The sequence below is a fragment of the Streptopelia decaocto genome, assembly GCF_964273445.1.
Source record: "Streptopelia decaocto genome assembly, chromosome: 5".
In the NCBI taxonomy this organism is placed as follows: Eukaryota; Metazoa; Chordata; class Aves; order Columbiformes; family Columbidae; genus Streptopelia; species Streptopelia decaocto.
Window position 1 is genome coordinate 7990353 of NC_138659.1, and position 21276 is coordinate 8011628.

The following is a 21276-nucleotide window of genomic DNA, read 5'->3' on the forward strand; positions in this document are numbered from 1 at the left end:
CAGCTCTCTATGCCCTGAACACCTCCTCAAGAGCACACACCTGTGTTGTCCATCCCTAATCACCCCACACCCTGCCGTCAGCAGCAGCAGCCACTGATGCAACATCTCTCCCTTCCCTGCAGGCACCGAGGGAAAGACGGATGTCCAAGAAAGAAGAGACCTCCCAACACACCGTCCATCCCAAGCAGGACAGGGCTGTGCTCCAAGGAAGCTGAGCAGCCCAGACACCTTGCAGAGTTTGCAAACATAAAAATAGACTTAAAAATAAAGCAACTCACAGCATCCTCCAGCTTGCCTGGTAACACAGCACAGCAGCTTGCACCTCTGCAACTTTCAAAAGGACGTGTCGTGATGTGCGTTTCCACATAAGAATATACCCTTGTCCACACAACAGCCTCCTTCCTCACATGTGTCTGTAAGAGACTGCATTGCCCATAGCTGGGACCCAGTAACAGCAAATAAATCACACAGGCTGCACAGCAGGCCACCGCCTTTGAGGTCTTTCCCAAGACATTTAGAAGGTGCTTAAAGCAGAAAACAACCACAGTTAATACTTTGCCCAAGGAAGGAGCTCCTCAAAGACCACCCAACCCTAGAAGATGCTCCAGACCTGCTATGCAGGGACTGTGCTTCTCCACAAAGACTGGAATTGCTTTCCTCTGCTCAACATTACTTAGCCTTATCTAAGCTCCTTACCCCTCCACACTTTCCACACAAATTAAATACCTCCTGTGGGAGGCAAGGCTGAGAGAGCCCACTTGGTTTCCTGCTCAGCTGTACCTGGGTGCTGAGGTGGTGCCTGCCTTGCCAGAACCTTTCTGATTTTCCAATCAAAATCTTGAGGCCTCAGCATGTCTTTTTTAAAAGCCAGTGTTTTTACAAAGTACTAACCAAATAATATCAAAGACCTTCATCTTCCCAGGTGACGCTGAGTCAGAATGGCTTCGCCAAGTCACCAGGAAGCTGCAGAAATCCCATATGTTCTCTGGACCTCATGAAGAAAAGACCATGACCTTTATCACATGTGCCTCTGACAGCTCCCTCACAAGCTCTCAGCTTTGTCATTTTGAGCTGGTTTTAGCTACTTCTTAACCCTAAGATCCAGAAGACTGCATCCTGGGAATAACACAGGTGCATTTAAGGCAGATAATGACATGATTAATATCTCTCAGTTATAATTATCAATGTTTTGTTCCTGGAGGATCAAAAAAATCCCTAAACAAACCCAAAGTCCAACAAAATTTCTATAAATCAGGCACTTAGGAGTGGCATCAGCTTCCTACAATGTGGACTGTGACCAGCTCCTCAAAATTGGCCTCGTGCTCCAACTTGATTTTGCCCCCAAAACTTTCAGCCCCAAAAGCTGGCTGCATTTTTGTGTGCTTTGCACTAACACTTCAGGCTCCACAGTCTGAGCCCAGCTGAGCCCAGCCCCTGCAAGGCTTCACAGCTGTGCCTGAAGCTCATCACAGCGAAGCCACAGCCAAGAGCCATCTTCACCCCACTCTTCTGAGGACTTTTTTTTTTCCCCAGCACAACAGACCAGACACATCATCCTGGGGCCATCCCTGTGCACACAAGCATGTCCCCAGCACGCAAGTGACAGGATGGGGAGCACCTGATCCCAGCACATCAGGTTGAGCCCCTGGGGTCAGGAGCAGAGGAAAAAGGCAGAGGCCCAGCAAATGCATAAAATACAGGCACGACAGCAGGGGAATAAAGCGTGTAGGGCCAAATCAGCATGCCCTTGGGCACCATGAAGGGTCTGCAAGCCCCCCTGTACAAGGAAAAAGCGGGTAGCACCTCCCAGATGGTCGCTGGCACTGGGAGCCAGCAGCATGTCAAGCAGCACTAACTCTGGCAGCTGACTCTGGCCACAGCTCTGCTCCTGGCTGCCCAGGACATCCTCACCCCCCGGCTGCAACATCAGGCACTGCCATGCCACCCAGTCTGCAATACTGCCCAGCCGTCCTTGCCACTGGCTGTTCACCCATCCTCCCCGATCCTGCGAGGAGGGGAGGCCAGCCTGGTGTTTTCTCCAGCGCTGGTCCCAGAACCGCATCCCCTCCTCTTCCCAAGGATGGGGAGCCTGATGCTCTGCGAGCAATAAGCTTTGCAGATGCTGTGCATGGATCAAGTTCCTCCTCTGACACCAGACCGCCAGCACCTCTGGCTTCTCAAAAAGCAGGACACAGCCCTGCAAACCACACAAGCCTTCCCTGGAAATTCTTCCCAGTCATCTAATTGCCCCAGAGAGACAAGTCACAGCCCCATGTGCACAGCTCCATTATTGCCCTGGTTTTGGCATCCTTCAGCGCTCTCTGCCTTCAGGAATGCCTTTCCATGGTCTTTTAAGTCACAGCCCTACAGCATAACAGTAGAGCGATGCAAGAAGATGGCAAAGGTCAAGACAAGCCAGAAACATGGCATTTCACAAGAGGCTGAAGCAGCCCAGCCTGTGACCTCACCTCTCCTTGTGCAAGAGGAGAAATGTGCTGCTGCAGCACGGAAGCACTGTGCTCCCTGCAGCACCTCTGCTCCCCACGCTGCCGAGACCTGGACATGCATCTCTGGGTGTCCTCCTGCCTTCTGGGCATGAGAAACACAAAATGAGCAAGAAAAAATGAGCAGAGAGGAAAGTAAAAAATAAAAATACTGACACAAGAGGAGGAGTTGGCATTCTCCTGGTTGCGTTTTCTCCACATGTACACAAACACACATGTGCAAGCATCAATGCTCATCTTCACACTTCAACTCATCCATGAAATCCTCACCCTGACTCCACAAAAACAGTGCAAACCCCCCATCATTCAACCCGTTATTTCACGTCCTTCTGAAACAGAAAGCCTTCAGTACTTCCTAACATCTTTTCCTATAAGATACTCATATGGCCCAGATGCAATTCGTCTGAGCAGTGACAAAACTACCACCTTACCAAAACAACCAAGGAGCACCTGCCCAGAGAGGCCAAAAACCCCAGCCTGTCAGGTATTTTATAGCGCTCTTTCTGTGCAGAGGGGATGGGGACATAATTCATAAATGAGTGTAGAGTCAGTTTTCCAGGCAGGTTTATTCCAAGTTTGGTTCTCCATACACAAATCAAAACCACTATTAATCTGGATTTGAAGTGCTTGTGCGTAGCCCTGCCTTGCAAACGCAGCCAGCCATGGCAGAACTTGTCCTCTCCAGGGTGAACCGGTCCCTGCAGTCCCTTCAACATCATCGACCTTTTTTAGGTGACTCAGGGCTACGCATAGTAGCAGAGTTTTGCGAGATTGTACTCCTTTCCTCATGGAAACATCTCTTCCATCCCCCAGCAGAAGTCCCTCAGGTCCCAGCAGGCCAGGCTGAGTGTTCCTTGACCAGGTCAGAGGGATAACAGGCCGAGGGCAGCTCTGCAGCCAGACCATTGCCTAGGCATCTCATTTTCTGGCTGCTGTGTTTCAAAAAGTCTGAAAAGAGAAAATCCATGTATTTCTAGAGGTGTATGAGCAGCTCATCAGTGCAAGCTGTGGGGAATATTGGCCTGAGCAAGGAGCTCAAACTCCTTTTCCTTTATCAGAATGTCCCACGCTGTCTGGCAACATCTGAGGTCTTCTGCATCCCAGATGCATTGGGTATATCTCCCTACGATCTATAAGGATCAGAGCCTTGATGTCCACATAAGCCCAGAGGGACAGAAGTAGCCAAGGAGGACCTGGGCTGGCACTCAACTTGGTTCCTCTCCAAAGGCCATGGCTGTTGCACCGAATACTTCTGAAGCATCTTCCATTTTTCAGTCTACGTCCCCCATGCTCTGTCCCTGCATGAACTCTCTCCCAGCTCCTTACCCACTTTCTTCAACTCTTTTGCAACTGAAGAAGCAGGGAATAAAAGGTGGCAGTGATGGTGGGATCAGACATGCGATATGACATCTTACAGAGAGGTGTCCTGAATGTCTACAAAGTGACTGTATTTGGGCTGCTGGCGTAAACTGTTGTAGACATAAATGGTAAGTGCTGGGAAAAGCCTGAAGAAATACTCAGCATGGTCTCCTATTTTATTGGTGATCCTGAAAGAGAACAAGAACAAAATGGATTTCTAAAGCTTTACCAAGGAGTCAAGCATCCAGGATGCCCTAGTTCCACCCCTGCAGAGAAAAAGCCATTCCAGAAGCTTTCTGACAACACATCCTACAAATCCTTGAGCTGTAACTTCTCTAGACCTTCCCTAAGCTCCTCACTCCAGTGTTTTCACTAATCCTCCATGACCTCCATCTGCCTAATCCCACCTGCATCTTCACTGAAGAGCAGCGCTGGTCACCAGCACCAGTGAAACCACCATTAGGAGCTAGCACCACCTCTAACCTCACATGTAAATGTCCATGACCATGGGGTTGAGAGACTTTGACAGCTCTTTAGGAGTCAAGACCTCCTAACAGGACTGGTGCTTCCTGATCTGTATCTCAAAGCACTTCAGCACAGTAAATATCAGCACTTGGGAAATACTAGTATGGCACGTAAGGACGCTTTTTAAAGGTTTAAGGGATAATACAAATATTTAAGTGATCTAAAAACTTTCCTGGAGTTACGGCAAGAAACACCAGCCTGCAGATTTTGACTCAAAATCTGAGGTCTAATCCTGTGAGCTCACTTCCCTTTCTTGCCCTCAGGAAGGTGATTTTGAGGGCTGGCTCCAGACTGCTTGTGCCATGATGCGCAATTTTTCACATGCTATTGCACTGCCAGAGGAAATAGCTCCTCTAATGAGATGAGCTTTAATGGACTTTCTCCCACATCCTGATTGTGTATACCCTTCTGGAAAACCAAGTGAAGTGAAGACTTTGCTCTCAAACTCACTGACACTTGCAGATACCCAGCTGCTCCCTGTGATGCAATGGTGGCAGAGGCAAGGATGTGAACATGTACCTCCTATCTGGGTGTTCATCCATGTTTCTGATGAACCTCAGTAGTTCAGTGACATCATCTTTGTACTCATAAAGTACTTTGTACTTTCCTTTCTTAGGTTTACTCATGATCTTCAGAACACCTTGGTCAACCTGAAAAAGAGCAGAGAGATCACTCTCCACCTTTCACGTGCTCTGAAAACAGCACATCTACCTCCACCCGACACAGCCACTGCCTTTCTGCAGGGACATCCCCTTGCACGGATAAATCTTGTTACTCTTCAATGCATATTTCCCAATGTGAGCAGAAAAGTTCACTTTGCAGGGCATGCACCATACAGACCACCCCAATTCTGCTAAGTGTTCCCTCTCCTGCCTTGCCAAGGCATGGCATTCATATTAGGACTAGCCTCATTGCTTTTGAGCCAATCTAACCAAAAACTTCTGCCAGAAATGTACTGGCAACAAGACCTAAAGTTCCTTATCTTAAGGGGCCACCAACAAACACCCCTGAAGGTTTGCCAGCTGATTCTACAACAACTATTTCCTACTACCAACCCACTCAACAGAAGTTCCCCTTAGTATAAATGTCTTTATCCTGGTATATTTTGACTAAAACGCCTAGATTTTACATGGGGCTATTTTTACCAGCTACAGTTTTGAACAAGGCCTGTGAAACATTCAGGACAAGCTTCTGCCTACATGCCTCACTCAAACCTCCTACAAATCCCAAAAGAACAGGATTACCTCCTTGGTCCATGATGGGTAAGGAAAACTTTGAGTAACATTAGGAGCTTGAAAAATAGCTTGTCGGTTCTGGAGATCTTTGATTTTATTCCATATACTCTTCAGGAACTTGAACCTGCTGTGGAACGAGGAGCTTTGTTAGCTGCAACAGGACATCGCTGTTCCCAGCACTGCAGGGAAACCCCGTACCGAAAGCTTTTCCTTCGGACTCCCAGGACTTACGTCTGTCTGCTCCAGAAATAGGGATGTTTGCTCAAACCTTCCAAGCCTCGATCATCGTGAGCGCCCAGGCTAATTACAAGGTCCAGAGCCTCATTGTAATCTGGGGAATCAGCAGCCAAATCCTCGGTACTGACTTGCTGAAGGGGTTTACTACCCCCTGTTAAAACGTACAGCACGAGCCGGCCGAGGGCCTGCAAAGAAACACATCACTGCTCACATGCCAGATGCACGGAACTTCTCCCCACATGGAAGAGGAGCAATATTCCTACACGAGCAGCCTGTCTGTGAACACACACATGCACCTGTGGCTGTGCAGAAGTACACAGATACACAGAAACACAAACCTTGAAGCTGTGTGCACAAAGACAGAGGAGACAGGCACCACAATCATGCTCACGGGTTATCTGTGGATACCCCAGCACCAGCCACAGCCTCGCATCCTAATCACTATCACTCTTATGCAGCGTCTATTCTTATATGGGCTTTCCCACAAATCAGGGTGTTTTCTGGTTGAGGATGCAGAAAGGCTTCCCCTAGGATTCACAGCAACAGAAAATATCAAAGTGAGCCTGAAATTTGAAGCCATGCATTGATTTGCAGGGAAGTTACCTCTAAATCTGAGTTTACAAGTCCTTTTTTGCCTTCGATCAACGCTCTTTTATTATCAAAGTCCGCCAAGTAAATTTTGCCACCTAAATCTGATGAAATAAGAGAAATTGTTAATAAATAATGGTGGAAAACCTCGGTACATTCTACAACTGACTTCTGGGTGGCCCCTTCTTTAGAAAACAGTTCTCTGAAGAGATCTGCTGTGGGTTGATCTGTATGCAGAGCCCTGGAAAGAAGGGCAGATCTAATGAGATATGTAAAGCTGTTCTGTTCACACCTCTGTGGCTGTCTGTGAACATATCTACATTTACTCAAAGAGCAGAACTAATGCCACAGACACCTCATTCTGCAGAAAGGCATCTGCAGTGGTGTTTTATATATGTTTTGTTTGTTTTACAGACAGATATGAAGAAACTTCTTCTCTAAGCTACAGCCAACAGGGAAGCAAAATTAAAAAATTGAGAAAGCAAAAAAATAACCTATGAGAAAGTTGCTGGGATGCAGATCCTGGTGAGCAAATCCGAGGGAGTGCAGCTCTCTCACTGCCTGGAAGATCATCTTCAGAGCATCTTTGTAATCTACTGGGTTTTCTGGTTCCTGCAAATGTTCTTCAAGGTTTTTCTCCCAGAGAGGGAAGCACAAGTACATGTAGCCCCTTGCCTTCTCAAACTGGAAGAGCTTCAGTAGGTGTTCACAGTTACCACATTTTTCAAAGAACATTTTCTCTTTGTCACCCTCTGTACTGCGACATATTCTTACTGCCACCTCGGTCCCACCATAGAGCCCCAGGTAGATGCCACCCTGGGAAGTGTTCTGGATCCTCTGCTGGATGTATTGAAATGTCTTCAGTTTGCCTATCATAGGGCGATAGATTTGATAAAGTTTTTTCAGCTGGTCCCTCCAGCGTTTGCTGTTTGGCTCCCAGTCTTCGACGGTTTCTGGAACCCGGGCATGATACTGGCGAAGAAGACGTGCCATGTTATGAGCACGGTTCCTATTCGCAACAGCGATAAGGTTCCCAACATCGGTCCTTGCTCCTTTTTCACACAACAACTTTGCTATATTGTAATCATCTTTCTCTACAGCCACCATCAGTGCTGTGTTGCCCTCCTCATCCGCATCATCAATATCTATTTCACCCTTCTCCAATAAGGCTTCCACCAAATCTGCACTCTGCATTTCAACAGCTAGGATGAGGGGAGTTTTTCCACATTCATCTTTACTGTTCACATCAATACCACCAGGGTCCAGCAGGAAGTGGGCAATGGAGACTGCTGACTCGTACCTTTTCTTGGCACAACCCTCTCTGAGGACGTGGATCAAGGCGTTCCTATCTTTGTTGTCACAAACGTTCACATCGGCCCCCATTTCTTGGACAAGAGTTTTTACAATTGAGAGGTGGCCCTTCCTACAGGCGTCCATCAGTGCGGTCTCACCTCCTTTATGCAGTTTCTCATTCTCCTCACTAACTGCTCTCCTCAAATTCACATCTGCTCCTTTGCTATACAGGAATTCCAAGGCTTCCTCCTTCCCATACCACGCAGCCTCCATGAAAGCTGTAAAGCCGTTGTCGTCATGATCGTTAATATCTAACCCATAATCAAGGAGGAGATTCAGTATACTGACGTTCCCCACCATCGCTGCCTCAATAAATGCAGTGCCACCATTGTCCTTCCTGGCACGTGGACAAGCACCCCTATCCAGCAGAAGCCGGACCAGCTCCTCATTGTCAGCTTGCACGGCGCTCTGCAGTGGCGTCCAGCCGCTTTCTACTTTGGAGTTCACATCTGCCCCTTCCTTCAGCAGCTCCAGCACATATTCTACATTACTGTCCCTCACAGCAGTATTTAACTTGCGGGCAAGGACTTCTGCTCTCTCTGTGCTGGAAGGGGCCGATGTCTCCTGCTGGCTGGGAGCTCTGGGCTCCATGATGCTCACAGGGAGGGCTCCGTACCTCTGATGTTCCTCACCTGAGCCCAGGGATGCCAGTGAAGGATGGGAGAGGTGCAACGCTCAGTGCCTTCATGGTGTGGGATGTTCTGAGTTTAGCTGACAAAACGCACTAGGCAGAACAGGCTGATATTTTAAGGGCTTCATGGTCTTCACCTAATTAATAAAGAGAAAATCTTGTCTTATTAGACTGTGAAACCTCACCATTTACATTTGATGTCCTACAGGTCGATGTGAGAACCCAGGTCTACGCGAGAACCAGGGGAAGAACCCAGGGTGTTCCTGCTATAAATGTTATCTCAGATTTATTACAAGTTACTTAATAGCCAGCACCCAGCGATGTTTTCGGGTGAAGAACAGAGCACGCAGGCAGAGATGGCCATTCCCCTCCAGTTTTGGATGGCAGCAACAAACATGGTACCGGGAAGTCCCTGATCTGACACCTGGAATGAGACAGAAAGCCAGCCTTCATCCCTCCTGCCTCCACAGGCAATTAGGAGACCCGACCTGACCAGAAGCCTTTCCCAAGCTTTTCACGACATCAAGAGGTTAAGCAGGTAGGATCTGATCTATCTACATCTATCTAGTATCAATACAGAGAAAAACTGGAACTCCAAACCCCATTTTCCTGACTGCAAAGGCTGGTTCAAGTGATCAGCACTTTCAGAAATCACTGTCTGACAAGCTGAACTGGAAACAAATTAACTAAACAAATCAGAAAAGGGGCAGAGGATTCTTAAGGTATAAAGGCAAAGCCCAAATTCGCATGAATTCACCCTCAGAAAAGCCATGGACCATTTATGGATGGTTTCTTTCCCTGCCCAGCAGGAAATGAATACTGCATTCCATTGATTTAGATGCATTTCATTTCCTGGTAGTAACTTCCATGCCTTTCGCCACATATATAATAAATAAAACGATACCTTCCTGGCTGGAAAAGCAGCGCAGCATCCCCTGGGCACGGTGCGGCTCCAATTCCTCGCCCCGCCGGGAAGGCAGAAGCCCTGCGAGGGGGAAGCCAGAGGCTGATGCACCTCCCTCGTCACGCCCCGAGCAGCAGAGCTGCGAACACCCTGCCCACGGGACCGTTTACACGCTTTTGACCCATCCCACCGGGCTTTCGGCCAGAAGCCGCTCCGCGTCTGCGCACGGTGGGAACGCGCCGATGTGCCAAGTCACGCAGTGACGGCGAGGAGGGGGCCTGAAGAAACCCAGCCACCGCTTAGAACACCTTCAAAGACAGGGAGCAGCTTTTCTCAGCAGCTATCCACAGATAGGATTTGCTTCCCGGGAAAATCTGTGAACATCTGCTGTCCTCTCCCAGGAAGCTGCAGCCCTGGCAGCGTTTGCGGGGGAATTCTGGGGGTTTTGGGGGAGCTGATCGGTGACTTTTTTTTTTTTTTTTTCCCAGCACATAAAAGGTTGTGAGCAAAGTGCTCTGCCCCTGTGCAGACCCTGTTTATAAACCTGCGCTCAGCAGCGGTTCGGGAGCTGAGGGCATCGGGATGTTAAATGTACCAATGCTGGGAGTTGGGGATGTAGAGGGGCTTGGCTTGGGGTTTTTTTTAACTTAGCTTAAGCTTTTCCTCACCTTTCGCAACTCCATCCACATGAGGAAAACAGCCACACGCTACTAAATTTCACCCAGGGAACCGCTGAGGTCCAGGTCCGTTTACACCAGAGCCGGCATGTTCCTACCGCACCCACGCCCGCAGGCAGCAGCTGCCTCCTCGCAGGCAGCGCTGTGCACACACAGCCCCTCCCCAGCCGCCTGCAAAGCCTGCGCAGGAAATACGTGATGAGCCCAGGCTGTGACATCACCCAGTTTCCCCCGTCGCCCTGCAAACGTCAGATGAGCTGCACGTCTTTCATGTGCGTATCGAAATCCTTACGTGCCCCTGCATGCAACTGGCTCAAAAGCTCAGCCCATGCAGGAGTCGCGTCTTTGTACCCAACCGTCCTACCGAGCATCCTGCTCTCCGCAGCACATCCGCAAGGGCTGGGAACATCCCGAGGTCTCTGGATGGAGTTTCGCGGTTTGTGTTGTCACAGGAGACCTTGATACAGCCCCACAGGGACAGAGGCTGTGAAAACTCAGGGAACAATCTCAAACTGCTCTCAAGGCTGTCAAGATCCCACTTTAATTCACAGAAATCTGCTGAGCTCGACAGCATCTCTCCCAGTTCAAACAGAGCTGGGGCTCCAGCTGCCAGTATTTAACTACTCATTTTCAGGCTGGAAAAGAGACAAACAAGCAGAGCAACGGCACATTGCAGGCTCGGAACCAACAGTAAAGACATCTTAAAAAGTAGTCAGTATTACAATACATAACAATACCACACCACCCAGCCACCCAAGTGAAAAGCCTCCTTCAGCTTGCTGATTTAATTAAAGTAGTTAATTATCTTACAGTGGGAAGATGAAAAATCCCTAGGATGGTAGGAACCTAAATCCTGGGATTCTTGAAACGAGGTGTTTGCAAGTATCCTGTGCCTGTACCCAGCAAAGGATTCACTGATAATGCTTTCCCTGTGTATCATTCCTGATCCAAATTGCTTTTCATACAATCAAGCACAACAGTCACAGGCAGTTTATGTGGGACAGAAGGGCCGCAAAGGTTTTCTAAAGCATGGGAGTCACAGGGCAACTCTCCACAACCACTCCCGCAGCCTTCGGGCTATGTAGTTCCCACCGAATTTGCAGTTCTGCAGAGTCCTTATTTGCCCCCATGCACACAGAGGGTGAGCTGCAGTGGTACAACCCGCGGGAAAATCAAGGGCACAATTAAGCAAATTTTCCTTTTCCCCCATGCTGATGGACTTACAACCATTTTGCAGCTCATCCCCTGAGATAACATCTCTGAGTATCCACGCCCTGGCCACCAGCCACAAATAAACAGTGACAAATACTGCCTGTCAAAATCAAAATAATTTTTAAAGTACCTATGAATAGCAGGATGGATTTTTTCTTCATGTTCCCTGTATTTGCTTCCTTATTATATTTCCAAATGGGAATGTCCCAGGTTTTATATGCTCGGCCATGCTGATGAGGCTTCCAGTGCTGGAACACAGCCCTGGAAAATAATCCACAGAAGGATGTGATTCAAACTCTGACAGGTGATGCTGTCCACACAGGAAGCTTCAACCACATTTCACTTTGCCATGGAGTATTTTTACATGTTTTCATCTGGGACCTCACCAAGCAGAGCACTGTGTCCCAGTCCCTGGGCAAGAAGAGCTGAGTAGGTCCATCAAAAACATCCTAGATCAGCCAAAATAGGTCAAAAAAAAGAAGCCAGGCTGAGGACCTGAGCTTAAATGCCCTTCCTGAGCAGTGGAGGCAGTTCCCCAGCAGTTTTCCCCCAGCTGTTTCTCATCACCAGCATCTCCCTGCAGGCTGAGCCCAGGTTGCAGCTGCACCATGTTAGAGTTGCCCCCCAGCACAGACAGCACAATCCTGGAGGGCTGTGGAGCCCAGCACTGCCCTCAGGGCCACAGCAGTGTCAAAAAGCATGAATATTATAATTATTTTTGTTTTGGTTCCCTAGGCACCTTTGGGGTAAGAATCCTCGCATGCAGCTGGACCGGGTTGGCAACCTTGGCATTTAGCTGCACACATACTGAGAGGGATGGTGAGCTGTACAGGACCACATCAGAGGTGATTTCTGGCACTTTATTGAGGCTAAGGCCTCGAAGTGAAAGCTGCAGAGTGGGAAGCGTGTTACACAGCTGCTGCCTCCCCAGCGTCCGGCACAGGGGCTGGTGGAGCACTGAAAAACGCTGGGTAAGGTGTTTGCAGTATTTTAAATGGCTCATTGCATCCCTTTTGCTAGTGAGCTTCTTTCAAAAACATATTTAATCGACGTGCTATAGCATTTATTTGCAGACTATCTTTAAAAAAAAAGAGTATGTACATACATGCAAATGCATACAAATTCGCCCACAATTATGTGTTACACATGTGCGTCCATTACGGTTCATGCACACAGAAAGCTCAGCACCCAGACACCTACACATGTACATCCACCTGCTCAAACATATGTTTTTGTGGGGCCACTCGTGCATATATGTGCATGCTCTATGGCCACCCCAAGGGCTGCTTGGTCCTGCTGGAGCTGGGACCCCTGGGTGCACAAGGAGACAGGGCGGCTGAGTGGCGATGCCACCCCACTGAGCCACTGCTGGGAACACGCCGGGTCCCAGGGCAGAGGGAAACGGGTGGGTTTTTTCCACCAAATAAATCCAACCCCCATCCCAGCTCATGGAAACCTGGCCCTGGAGCAAGTATGTATCACACCCCAGGGGGTGCCAGCACCAGCCCCCATATTTGCTCCCCAGAGCTCACATTTTCTTCTCTGCTTCCAAACTTGCAGCCTCCGCCCTGGGAAACTTCGGTTGTGGTTTATTGGAAGCAACTGCAGCCGGCCGTGCCCAAAGGCGGTTGCAGGAGACTCCTCTTTCTCATCATGGTTTAGTGCGTTGAGGTTTTTTTTTTTATCCTCCCAAGACTTTAAAGCTTTTGCTTTATCACCAATGGGCTTTGCCAGCAATTTCAGAGGACACGCTGGACGCAAGCATGGTTTTATTGACCGAGTTTTCTCTTTGGGAAGCATCACAGACTTGTGGAGATGAAGCTGTGCTGGAAATGGGATACTCTGGTATTAGCTGTGAAGTCTAAGTGCTACTGCTGGGGCTAAGACTCTGTCTGGGCCATTCATTTCCATGCACCGTGCATCAAGAATGGATGCATCTCCACATTTCCTTCTAAAGAAAGCTCAAAAAGATTTTCATTCTAAATTTTAAAAAATTTTTTTGTTGGTCAATTTTAATATTTTTTTAATGGAGAATCAATTTTAAATTAATTCAAGGTGTGCAAGATAAAATAATCCTTTTTTTTTCAGTTAGAAGCTGCAGTTAAAAAATATATAAATCATGATCTTATTTCTATATTTTTCTAGACTGTTTTACTGTTCTCATCAAGTCTTTCATTTCAGATAATTTAAACATTTCCTGGACACCTTTCAGCTCATTTCATCCTTCTCCCATGCACTAAGATCAGGTATACACGCAGACTGCTGCGGTTCCAAATTGCCCGTCTTTTAAGACAAGGCCACGCTTAATGAAATAGTGAATAAAAGATATGGGGAAGTTTAAGCTGCCTTCCTCTGGTTATGTGGATGACAACTGTAGGGAATAGGGATGGAGAAGTGTTGATGTATTTTATGCAGAACCATGATGCTTGCACTCTGCATGGCTGTATTTGAATAGACATAAAGCTTTGTTATAGATACAGTGGCTTGAAAAAGGCTTTTTAGTGGCAGCGACTGGCTTGTGCCAACAGTGATAACTCAGGACATACGTGTTCCTGAGTTATTGTCACCTGTGATGCCATCTCCTCCTCCACAGCCCACTCACACTCTCCTCCCCTAACACAATTTTGGCTTCCAAAACGTGCAAGAAATAGAAAGACGACAGCTTAAAAATATGTTTAGTTTGGGTTTTATTTGGAGCGTGAACATCTCTGAGCCACATGTGGCTGCTCCCCTCCCCACGTCACCCTGTGGGCCCCAGAGGAGCACATCCTCCACCCTGCCGTCCCAAAGCAGGGACACAGGACTGTTCAGACCACAGGGACAGCAAACACTGCAACAAAGGTGGGATGTTTACCAATAACCCCTCTAATACCAGGTATTTTCCCCCCTTGTAAATGAATTCAATCATCAGCTGAATTTTACAGGTAAAAATAAAATATTGTATATGACAGTGACCCAAAAGCAGTTTTTGCAAACAGCAGCCCAACATGAATCCTTCCCATGCTTTTAAGATGTGATGTCTTACTGACATTAAATAGGTGTTGGGAACTGCAGTCGTGTAAAGTGCTCAGAAAATGGTGAGCAATACAAACAACACCAAACACCCTGGCAATTAATAAATTCCAAACTAAACTTCTGCTTTCATTCTTACTATGACCTGGTCAGCTCTCTTCAATAAGTCAAATATCACAAAGCAGCTTTAGTCTTCACAAAAATTTCCCTTCCTTTCCCGTTCCTGACTTGGCAACTTTTAAAGTGACTATAAATGCCCCTCGAGCCATTCAACACAAGTAGCTTTATGTGACTATACTTTGCAAGTCATTCAAAATTTGAAGATAAAAATTAATTGAAAACTCGCAACCAAAACAGCCATGTTGTCACAGTATTTTCCTCTGTACATTTTATTTTATGATGACAATATTATGTTAGCAATGAGAATGGACCATTGTGCATCATTCACTTCAGTAAAACAACAAAGGTGGTTCCAGTTGTAAAAATAAATAATAAATAAGAAAGCAGCTAAAAATCTCCCTGTAAACGCAGCCAGGACCCACCGAGGCTCAGAGGCAGAACCGAGATGGGGAAAGCGGAACAGGACTCAGAACAAAGTCCTCAAACTGGCCCCCAGGCTGCTGAATTGACAGCATGCATCGCTTTTCTGCTCAGCTACCTGGGTTTCTGCTAAAGTCTGTGGCTGCGGACTCATTTCACCAGCCAAGGGAACACCAAGCCTAATGTCAGATCAGGGGAAAACCCCAGGTTTCCTCTCCCATTTGTAAAAAAGTTTTCAAAGGATTGCTCACCAAAGTGCATGTTTTGCATCACTATTCTCTGTCCAGAACGAAGGGCGAGTCTACCTACCAAGATACCGTCCAAAAAGCTGTATGTAAAGAAGAAAGGAAACAGCATGGATGGCAAAGCATCCTTTTACTGCCATCAATGATGCTCCCAGCTGGTGGGAAACCCACCACATTAGACCACTCCAGCAGCTCTCGCTGCTGCTATTTACAGACCTTGCTCTATAGTCGCGTCATGGATCTGTCTGGTCATCTCAAGCTTTTATACAGAAAAGGTGGGAGGCATGCTAAGTGCTATAATATCTAAAATAATCTAATTTACAAGCTCCTTGGAGCAAGGGATGTGTGCATGCTTTCAGCAGTGCTCTTCTAATAAATACATATATATAATAATAATGAGAAAATAAATAACAATAATAGTAATAAAAAGTTATGCACGTGACCTAAGATTACATGCAATCTAAAGGTCATGTAGCTTAAGCGAGGGATAAAAATGTCACTGCAAGGAATAGGCTGTACTGGAAGAAGGTGCAAAGCTTTGCTGCAGAGCATGTGTAGGAAACAGCAGCAGAATGATCTTGGGATCAGGAGAAGGCAGGTGTGGGATCCCTCTGGCTGACAATGCCATGTAGCCTTTGGACTTTCAATCTGGATGTTCTCTCATAGGAAAAGCCCTGCGATCATCCCAGACAGTGCAGGAATTGCCGGCTCTGCAGCCGGCGGCTGATGCTGCAGGTCAGAGGCAGATCCTGAGAGCAGGCGGGAGCTCTCTGTTTACGGATGCTCAGGGGAATCTGGTCTCTTTTTCCTGGGCTTTCAACTCAAATCCGATTTCTTTCTGTCCATGTGGTGGCCCAGATCTCCAGCCACGCTGCAAGGGATGGCGTTGGGTTCCCACCTGCTCTGCTCCTCGGGGAGGGAGGACCTCTCTTCCCAGCAGCTCGGTGGGAAGCAGGAAGCGCTTGAGATCTTGGGGATCCTGCTGAAATGCCAGGACTTCAGCCAAAATCCCACTGCGTGGACCTCAGCCCTCGCAAACCGTCTCTCAGCCTCTGCCTGGTCCCCCGGCTCGTCCCCCCGCGATGAGTTCGGGCTCGGGTCAGGTATGCGACAGCTTGCTGATGCCGCGGCTGGTGGCCTGCTTGGTCATGTCCTGGTAGGAGGCGGACTTGAGGAACCGGGGGTAGGAGTCCTTCTCCATCAAGGTGCGGGTCTTGGCCTGGGCTTCATTAAAGCAAGCAGAGGTGGCACCTGAGAGATTCTTCCGGGTGATCTCCCTGGTTTCGTGGTCAATATTCACCTGCAAGGAAGAAGCATCCACAAACATTAACTTGGCATTAACTTCTCTCCCATGACAGGAGGAAACTCTTTTCTCCATCCTCAGACAAGGGTGAAGATGCTCACAAGCCTTTATATCCCTTTGTGTTGGTAAATCACATGAGGTGAAAGGTCTCATGAACAAGAGCACATCTTCCCACTTTTATAAAACCCACCAGGATACCACATTCCTTTACCCCCTATTTGATGCCCCGGGACAGAGAAAGAAAGTCCTCTCACCTCCCTGGGCGCCTCATTTTGTACAAACTCCTCAAAGATCCTGTTGGCCTTGGAGGCCAGCTTGGTTTTCGAGCGGGTCTTTTTGAAGTCCTCACATGCCAGCCAAAAGTCGAGGTTCTCCTCGCTGAACTCTGTCTTCAGGAAGGTGTGGAAGGCGGTCACCCCGTCTGGGGAGGGGAGAGGAGAGCAGTTAATGGGGCAGAATGGGGGGAGGAAGAGGAGGATGGCTGCTGGCAAGCATCCCCCTGGGAGCTCAGACCTTGGCATCTGCAGATTTCCTTTCCCTCCGGGAAAATTCCACCCTCTGAGGCACTACTAATTGGCCTCTAGACTCAAACAAAATCCTTTCCCACAGACTAGTAATCCTCTAGTTTTATTTATCTGACCTTTCTTTAATGAGACTTCAGAGCATTTTCTTTACAGCTTTGGAAAAGAGCTAGTTCTCCCTAAGGAGAAATCCACTGAGGTATCAGTACGCCTGCAGGAACCGAGCAGCAATGGCTTTATTTTTTATTTCTCAGCTAAGAAATGAGGGAAATGAGATGTTGAGAAGTATGGGAGAGTAATTGCAGCAAGGATTTCAGAGCCAGGCTGGGCGCACTTATTAAATTACAAAGCCGGAGATGCTTATAGACATCACAGCACGTGAGGATGGCTGGAAAAAAAACTATGTCTAGTCCCAAAATAGCACTGTGGATGGACTTTCTCTTGCTGTGGAATAGCTTTTAAGGTAGACAAGTACTTTTGTGTTAAAATTTGGCACTTCTACCATTGGATACCTACTGTAAAGCCCAGTGTAAGGAAGGGATTATGTGTGGGACTCCAAAAGAGGTCCCTTCTCTTGGTCTGGAAGTACTGTCTGCATGGGGAAGAGGGAGACAGCACCTCACAGGAGCCCTGAGCATCAGTAAACAAAGAGCAAACACTGGAGGGGAAAACGGCAACATGCAACTCAGTAAAAAGCAGCTGAATTCCTTGTCCCTGTGGAAAAGCCATCCCCGAAGGCAAAGGACAGACAGAAAGGGACCTCTTTCTAAACCCTAAACCATCTCACTTGGGGAGGAGACAAGATTTCCTCACACACCAGCTGCAGGCTACAGTCGCTCTCTCGCTCACTGAATGCACTGTTGTCCTACACACCCTCACCCAGTGAAGAAAACAAGATCCTACTCACTTTTACTCTTCAGGAGCTGGTCAAAGGACTCCCTCCATTCAAGTACCTCTTGTGAGGAGTCTCTGGAAAAGACAAAAGGACGTAAGGCTCGCTGTCCCGACAACAACACTTCTCCTGCCCCACGGTGAAGGATGGGAGCACAGTCACGCAGCCCCATTAATGGGATACAGCGCAAGAAGTGAGGCTGCGGCACTCAGTAGGAAACCAAAGCAAGACCTCAATATCCATTACCTGTGGGCTCTCTTTCCTTTCTCCCTTTCTTTTACCTTCCCCGACGTCTCACCAGACCTCAGCTCCATAGTGCAGCTTTGGCCTGGTGGCTTCTCTAGACGATACTCAGAAGAGCCCTTTTCTGCTGGTACAATCCCAGCACAGCCTCCTCTGCAAGAAGACACTCTGCCTTCAGCAGCGATATTTAGTATTTTGTTTTTTAATGCTGCCTGCATTCCCCAGGGATCCCAGGCACTGGTTTGAGACACCAGAGCCCTCTGGGTTTCTTGCCTATCACTGAAGCCCTGCTCTCTTGTGCCTAATGAGAGAGCATCAGTTCCCCCATCTGATTTTATAAGTGGTGGAGCTGGGAAGTGATCCGCCTTCCCTGCCTGCTGGGGTGGGACCGTGGGGAGGGAGAGCTGTGTTCTATCCTCCCTGCCGTGCAGATGGGCAGGAGCATCCCCGGAGACAGCCTGGTCCACAGGGACCTGTCCTGGGCCGAACCTGGGACACGGCACTGCCTGCCTTACCTCCGCCTGGAGCACAGCTGCAACTTGCTGGAGGTCCCAATCCTGTGTCCCAGCTCTGATTTATGAAGCAGGATCCCTAAGCGGGTCTTCAGATCCTTGGCTCTGGAATGGAGGAAAGGGAGAGATGGGATTGCGGGACCACCGGGCTGCTGTGCCACCCCCCCCACCTTGCAGGGGCTGCAGCCCCCGGACCTGACACAGCCCAAGGGGGCAGCCCTTGCTCCGCAGCTTCAGCCTCTTCTTTGCTTTCTGATGTACAAATAAATGCTCCCCCGATTGATTCTTCTGCTCCCTGGCAACCATGCTCAGCAGTGCATTAAGCCCAGGGGACTGTTCCCTCCTGCTCACTTCCCAGGTTAGCACCGCATGCATTTATAAAGCACAGCAAGCTTTTTTTCTCTGGGGCAGGTAGCAGAGCAGCTGCTGGGTGACCAGCTGGAGCCCCCACCACCCCCCCAGCTCCCTGGAGCTAACCTGGCTCCTTTTCCCACCCCCCTCTGCCGGCAGTGCTCTCAAAGCACTGGAAAAACACAGCAATTCCTTTCTGCTCAGCAGAGCAGGAGCATCTCCCTGCTGGGAGGCTGCTGCAGCAGGGCTGATGCTCCCCTGATTTTTTTTTTTTTTGGGGGGGGAGGTGGGGGGTGTGCTTCTGAATCACCAGGAGCCTGCCACCATGCCATGGAGATGGCTTTGCTCCCCAATGTCGCCATCCACCTACCCCATGCCTTTGAGACCCTGTGATCTCAGCGGCAGCACGGTGCTCCTGTGCCAGAGCCCTCTCTGCGAGAGAGCCTGGGAGGTGGCTGCCTGTCACCGTGGCTGTGCGGTGGCAGCAGAGTCACCTCCCCGCCAGGATGTCCCTGCAGCAATACAGCAGGAGCTGCTGCTAAATCAGCTCCTCTCCCCAGAGCCCCTCCGCAGTCCCGCTGTTATTTGTGTGCTGCAGCTCATTCAGGCATCCCAAGGCGCTCATATAAAAATAAGTGTTTAAATGTCAAGCCGGCAGCATGGTGCCCTGTAGCCGTGTTTGGCAGGAGGAGCAACATGTAACTTTTAACATTTCAACTGTTTTGGAAAAAAAAAGAAAGTCCTGCTGCTGTCAACCTGAAGCAAGCTCTGCAGACAGAGCCAGCGACACAGCCCTTGTTTATTTGCCTGCCCGGCCATGCGCAGGGCAGCCCTATCCAGCCTTCTCTCCCTCGGCATGTTTTACCTCTGTGTTCCCCTCCTGGGGAGCAGAACGGATGCAACCAAAACAAATCACTCAGGCCATCCTTCGCTGCATCCTGCCGTGTGGTCTGCACCCCAGTTTCTACCGAAACATCACAGCCACTCTGAAGTTAGCAGCATCTTTTCCAGTGAACCCTCTGCATCCCACAACTGCGGTGTGGCGAAGCCCCTTACCTTTCCAGGCAAGTGATGGGGAGCGTGGCTAACCCCCGGCACATGCTGAGAGCTGGGCACCCAGGCATCCAGCAGCTCATCAGTCAGGTCCTTACAGCGGCGGCAGGGATGTGCAACAAGCGGCAGCGGCACCACCTGTGACTTGATCGGGTGCTGCCGGCTGGAACAGCAGCGAGGAGATGTGCTTTATATCGGGTGGGAGGCGGGAGAGCTGGGAGGGGAGACCCGGCATCGCTCCAGCCTGCAGCCAACCAAAAGCTGCTCTCTGGCAGCACCCAGCAAAGATAACGGCTTAGGTAGGATTTCTTTTTTTTTTTTTTCTGTTAATGGATGGTGGGGGAGTGGGAGGCTGAGGCTTGTCCTTGAGCATCACAGTCAGAAGTGCTTCCTCGATAACAGGAAAAAACAGCCTCATTTCCACCGACGTGCGGAGCTTGCTGAGTAACTGCTGGCGGGGGGGTAGGCAGATGCAGAGAGAAGGACAGGTCAGGCACCGTCATGCATGGCAATTCGTCAGCTCTGTCCTGCTGCCCAAGGGCTTCCAGTCCTCCCGGCGCTGCACAGGTTGGCATCATGGCAAGATGCTTTTCGCCAGGTGACATAAGCAGGGGGTGCCAGTCCCCAGCAGAGTCAGGCTGTTTTTCAGCATCCCAGAGGCAGATGCAAAGCCTGGGGGAAGGGTTTGCACTCCCAGGACATCATCTTCGTCATAAATTCTCTGCTGGGTCTGTGGTGGGAGAAGAGAAGGGGAGGGAATATGCATCAAAGAAATTCCAAGCCAAGTGTGGGAAAGCATCTGCTAAAGGTGGATCCTATTGAGAACCAAAGGAGGAAAGAAGAGACTAAAAGCAGGTGAGAGGTTGGAAAATCGAGGAGAAGGACTGAACCGGCAAAACAGAAGAATGAAGAGAAAGCATTAAACCGGTGCCAGACACCACACATCAGCAAACCCCAAGGTCTGATGCAACAAGCAGAGAGCTCCGTGACAGGCAACAGGTCCCCTGGACCAGTCATAGAATCATAGAACAGTTTGGGTTGGCAGGGACCTTCAAAGCTCATCCAGTGCCACCCCTGCCATGAGCAGGGACACCTTCACCAGCTCAGGTTGCTCAGAGCCCCGTCCAGCCTGGCCTGGGATGTCTCCAGGGATGGTTCATCCACCACCTCTCTGGGCAACCTGGGCCAGGCTCTCACCACCCTCAGTGTAAAAAAAAATTTACCAAGGCCAGGCTCATGCAGGCTCCTGGAACTGCCCTTCCTGCAATTCCCTGGTTGGTGGCTCTGGGAAGGAGTGACCCTAAACCCCTCTGCCCATGGCTATCCCAGAGCAAAATCAAGAACTACCAAGAGCTTCTTGATGACCAGATATTTGGCTA

The 21276-nt window shown here is 49.1% G+C and overlaps 2 protein-coding genes across 6 annotated transcripts; both read right to left on the minus strand.

Moving 5' to 3' along the window:
• Positions 1 to 3051: 3051 nt before the first annotated feature.
• RNASEL (ribonuclease L) lies at positions 3052 to 10172 on the minus strand. 5 transcript variants are annotated; one of them, XM_082052458.1, is made up of 8 exons: positions 10005 to 10172; positions 9337 to 9417; positions 6943 to 8569; positions 6464 to 6552; positions 5855 to 6045; positions 5633 to 5747; positions 4908 to 5038; positions 3052 to 4051 (listed from the first exon to the last, which is right to left on the minus strand). In XM_082052458.1, the coding sequence occupies exons 3-8, from the start codon at positions 8390 to 8392 to the stop codon at positions 3916 to 3918; spliced, it is 2112 nt and encodes a 703-aa protein (XP_081908584.1). In that variant the 5' UTR covers positions 8393 to 8569; positions 9337 to 9417; positions 10005 to 10172; the 3' UTR covers positions 3052 to 3915. The 5 variants fall into 5 exon arrangements, with proteins under 5 accessions (XP_081908584.1, XP_081908580.1, XP_081908582.1 ...); XM_082052454.1 differs by having other exon boundaries at positions 5633 to 5750; XM_082052456.1 differs by having other exon boundaries at positions 5633 to 5750; positions 9337 to 9614.
• Positions 10173 to 13964: 3792 nt separating this feature from the next.
• RGS16 (regulator of G protein signaling 16) lies at positions 13965 to 20041 on the minus strand. Its single transcript, XM_082053816.1, has 5 exons — positions 19901 to 20041; positions 18497 to 18598; positions 17754 to 17815; positions 16580 to 16746; positions 13965 to 16322 (listed from the first exon to the last, which is right to left on the minus strand). The coding sequence occupies exons 1-5, from the start codon at positions 19978 to 19980 to the stop codon at positions 16122 to 16124; spliced, it is 612 nt and encodes a 203-aa protein (XP_081909942.1). The 5' UTR covers positions 19981 to 20041; the 3' UTR covers positions 13965 to 16121.
• Positions 20042 to 21276: the final 1235 nt, after the last annotated feature.

Bases quoted from the DNA above. Each gene is read 5' to 3' on its own strand.
- RNASEL (XM_082052457.1), bottom strand. From the start codon at position 8,392: ATGGAGCCCAGAGCTCCCAGCCAGCAGGAGACATCGGCCCCTTCCAGC. The intron at 6,553-6,942 runs GTTATTTTTTTG...TTATTTCATCAG, and splicing joins TCCCAGCAACTTTCTCATAG to ATTTAGGTGGCAAAATTTAC. The intron at 5,039-5,632 runs GTAATCCTGTTC...GCTCTTTTTCAG, and splicing joins ACCCATCATGGACCAAGGAG to GTTGACCAAGGTGTTCTGAA.
- RGS16 (XM_082053816.1), bottom strand. From the start codon at position 19,980: ATGAGCTGCTGGATGCCTGGGTGCCCAGCTCTCAGCATGTGCCGGGGG. The intron at 18,599-19,900 runs GTAAGGGGCTTC...CCTCCATTCCAG, and splicing joins CCCATCACTTGCCTGGAAAG to AGCCAAGGATCTGAAGACCC. The intron at 16,323-16,579 runs GTGAGAGGACTT...TCTTCCTTGCAG, and splicing joins AAAATGAGGCGCCCAGGGAG to GTGAATATTGACCACGAAAC.